At 32.2% G+C, this 2816-nt stretch overlaps 1 protein-coding gene across 1 annotated transcript; it reads left to right on the top strand.

The window, feature by feature from the left end:
* The first annotated feature begins 475 nt into the window (after positions 1-475).
* LOC134242331 (C-type lectin domain family 3 member A-like) lies at positions 476-2533 on the top strand. The gene is made up of 3 exons (XM_062724405.1): positions 476-717; positions 1916-2095; positions 2220-2533. Exons 1-3 carry the CDS (start codon positions 648-650, stop codon positions 2447-2449), a joined length of 480 nt encoding a protein of 159 aa, XP_062580389.1. The 5' UTR covers positions 476-647; the 3' UTR covers positions 2450-2533.
* Positions 2534-2816: the final 283 nt, after the last annotated feature.

Below are 2816 nucleotides of genomic sequence, written 5' to 3'. Positions count from 1 at the left end.
GTCATGCTTAGAAAGTTTAACCTTATTCCTGAAATGCCCAGAACTAAAATGTCAGTGTTCTTCGTATTAGCACTTGGTAAGTATAGGGAAGCCTTTGTTTAAAAGAAAAATCTTTGTTTTAGGATTCACTTAGCTTACTCTAAATTATTCGTGTTTTACTTTGACTTGAGTAGTTTGGTTTAGTTTCTAAAAAAAAAATCATTTTTCACATGAAATTTTCTACGACTTTTTCAAGTTTATTTTTTTGGGTACATGTAGCCTTTGTTTCACGAAAAATCTTTGTTTTAAGATTCATTTAGCTTACTCTAAATTATTGGTGTGTTACTTCGACTTGAGTGGTTTGGTTTAGTTTGTAAAAAAAAATCATTTTTCACATGAAATTTTCTACGAATTTTTCTGATTTATTTTTTTTCCCTATGGTGCTCTATTACTGCTTTAAGTGGATGTATAATTTTTTTCCAGGTGATGTCTATGGTTTGTATAGATCAGCTGTCTTTAAGATAGTGACAATACAACAAACTGATAGTTCTCTGTTGCAACCGTTTTTGGTATGGGAGTTGTATGCTACACCAAAGCCATTGTGTGCACTCAAATGTCTTGAACTATCCTGTCTAACCTTCTTTCACAATCAATCTAGTACATGTCAAATGTATTCCATGATTATTGTCAAACAATCTGGGACTGTAACGAACAACTTGGACCTTTATCAAAGACAAGGTAAGAAAATCTTGATTTTTTTAAGTAATGTGTTATCAAATTTTCAGAAATAAATTCGATTTCCGTTAATTAAAATTCATTCATTCATTCTAGTAATATAGTTACAAAAAGATTTATAAGAAACTCCGTACGCATGTCAATTCTAGCGATCTTTTCAGATCACTTATCATCGCATTGGCTAGGGAATGCTCTATTCAAATTCTAGTTATTCATCACAAAACTAAATTGCCCCTGTCATGCCAAAATTACCGATAACACAACAGAGGTGAAAGTATATAGCGTGAGAAATGTTTGTTGTATTTGGGGGGTTCCGTTTGAAATTAAAGAAATTGAACATGAGTTTTGAGTACAAAAAAGACAAATATTGAAGTTACGATTTTGATTAAGTGATAAAAAGTAAACAATCGGGTCAATGGATGTGATATAAATGGACCCCCCTTACCTGTCACGGTAGCAGATTTGCTCAAGTGCTCGTTCTGTCCAGGGGTCAATCCCCCGCACTCTCGAACAAACCTAAGTCGAAAAAATAGGCAGCAACTGCTCCAGTCTCTGTTGAAGTGAAAGTTGTGATTCCTTCAAATGATACTTTCAAAATACCGAGGACCTGTTTTGCAAGAAAAGCTGGCATTTTAAAGATTTCTGCATGCTCGATAACCTTAAGTACCGAATAAAGGTCAACATTTGAAACCCCTTCATCAGTATCCAATAACGTTTTATATAAGTTTAATAAATCTGCAGCGAAATTAATATAAAACATTCATTCAATAACCACCATCACTAAAAGCGCATGTATTAAATGTTTATCAAAGGTGAACCGTTTTAAAATGGAAAATTAATTAAAATCGTCATGCTCAGTATTAAACAGAACCTTTAAATTTTGGGACCAGACCAAAAATCTTCGGTCTTCTTCCACCTACAAAACAGAAGTCAAGCATCGCCAAAGCATATCGGAATAAATAGCCCGATTAATTTTAATTACCATCAGGAGATACATGTAATTAACTCCTCTTTACAATTGAATAGAATAGAAAATTGCAAATGATGGTGTTGTAATATTTAATTTCAATTTGTTCTTGTACTGGAGCGATAAATGGGTTCTAATTCTTGACCAATTTTTTTACGGTATAAAATGATTATAAAAATGTTTATAAAGCTGCATACAATTTGCATGTAAATGTTATTACTGTATAATTCATAGGATCGTGTGAAGATTTCGGATATATCTCTTTACAAACCACGAGCAAGTGTTTGAAGCTTTACCATACAGAGATGTCGTGGATGACAGCCAATAGCACTTGTGCCTCAGCCGGTGGAAAGCTTTTTGGCATAACCACAGCTGACATGTTTGACGATGTTTTAAATGTAACATCTAGAAAAGGTACAAATAGGAGTATATTGATTAACAGACATTTTTTCATCGGAATAAGCTTGATATTGATCAATGTTGCAAATAATTTAAAATTATTTATGTTTAATTGTTGATATTTTCTTCCTATGTACAGATCCCACGTTTCAGAACTTTTTCATTGATGGAAATGATATTGCTTCGGAAAATAACTGGGTATTGTCGGATGGGACTCCCATACTCCATCTACCTTGGGGTAAATTCCAGCCTGGATTAGGGAGAGATGAAAACTGTTTACTTGTAATTGGCAATTTTTACCATGACGCACCATGCTACACAATGGAGTTTAAATTCATCTGCGAGAAACAGTTCATAATATCGTTGTAAAACATTCCAAATCGTTAATGTCCACCTGAATAAATATTTGAATACAAAAGATATTGATGCACCAATAATAGGAAAATACTGAAACAACAAATCATATCTTGAGCACATGTTTCAAGGGTCAATTCTTTCATTATGTTTTATTGATACTATTTTTTGATACTATTAAACATGCATTTGAAGTAGCATGTACATTTTATATAAACACATGGTTGTTAAAAATTACAGAGGTAATAATTATATAACGAGAGACTGTGTAATGATTTTAAATATCTTAAGTTTTATTTAAAGTATAAGTTTTAAAATGTGTTATTGTGCTACATATGTAGCTGTACACTTTAATTCAAACATATGATGAAAATTATTATCA

This window comes from Saccostrea cucullata, unplaced genomic scaffold, assembly GCF_032062105.1.
Source record: "Saccostrea cucullata isolate Sc308-1 unplaced genomic scaffold, CSIRO_AGI_Scuc_v1 ctg3756, whole genome shotgun sequence".
Classification (NCBI taxonomy): Eukaryota; Metazoa; Mollusca; class Bivalvia; order Ostreida; family Ostreidae; genus Saccostrea; species Saccostrea cuccullata.
Note: the sequence above shows the minus strand (reverse complement) of the source record. Positions and strands in the feature narration are given on the sequence as shown.

Excerpts from the sequence above, each read along its gene's own strand:
- LOC134242331 (XM_062724405.1), top strand. The coding sequence starts at position 648 with ATGTATTCCATGATTATTGTCAAACAATCTGGGACTGTAACGAACAAC. Across the intron at positions 718-1,915 it reads GGACCTTTATCAAAGACAAG|GATCGTGTGAAGATTTCGGA; the intron begins GTAAGAAAATCT and ends TATAATTCATAG. Across the intron at positions 2,096-2,219 it reads AAATGTAACATCTAGAAAAG|ATCCCACGTTTCAGAACTTT; the intron begins GTACAAATAGGA and ends TCCTATGTACAG.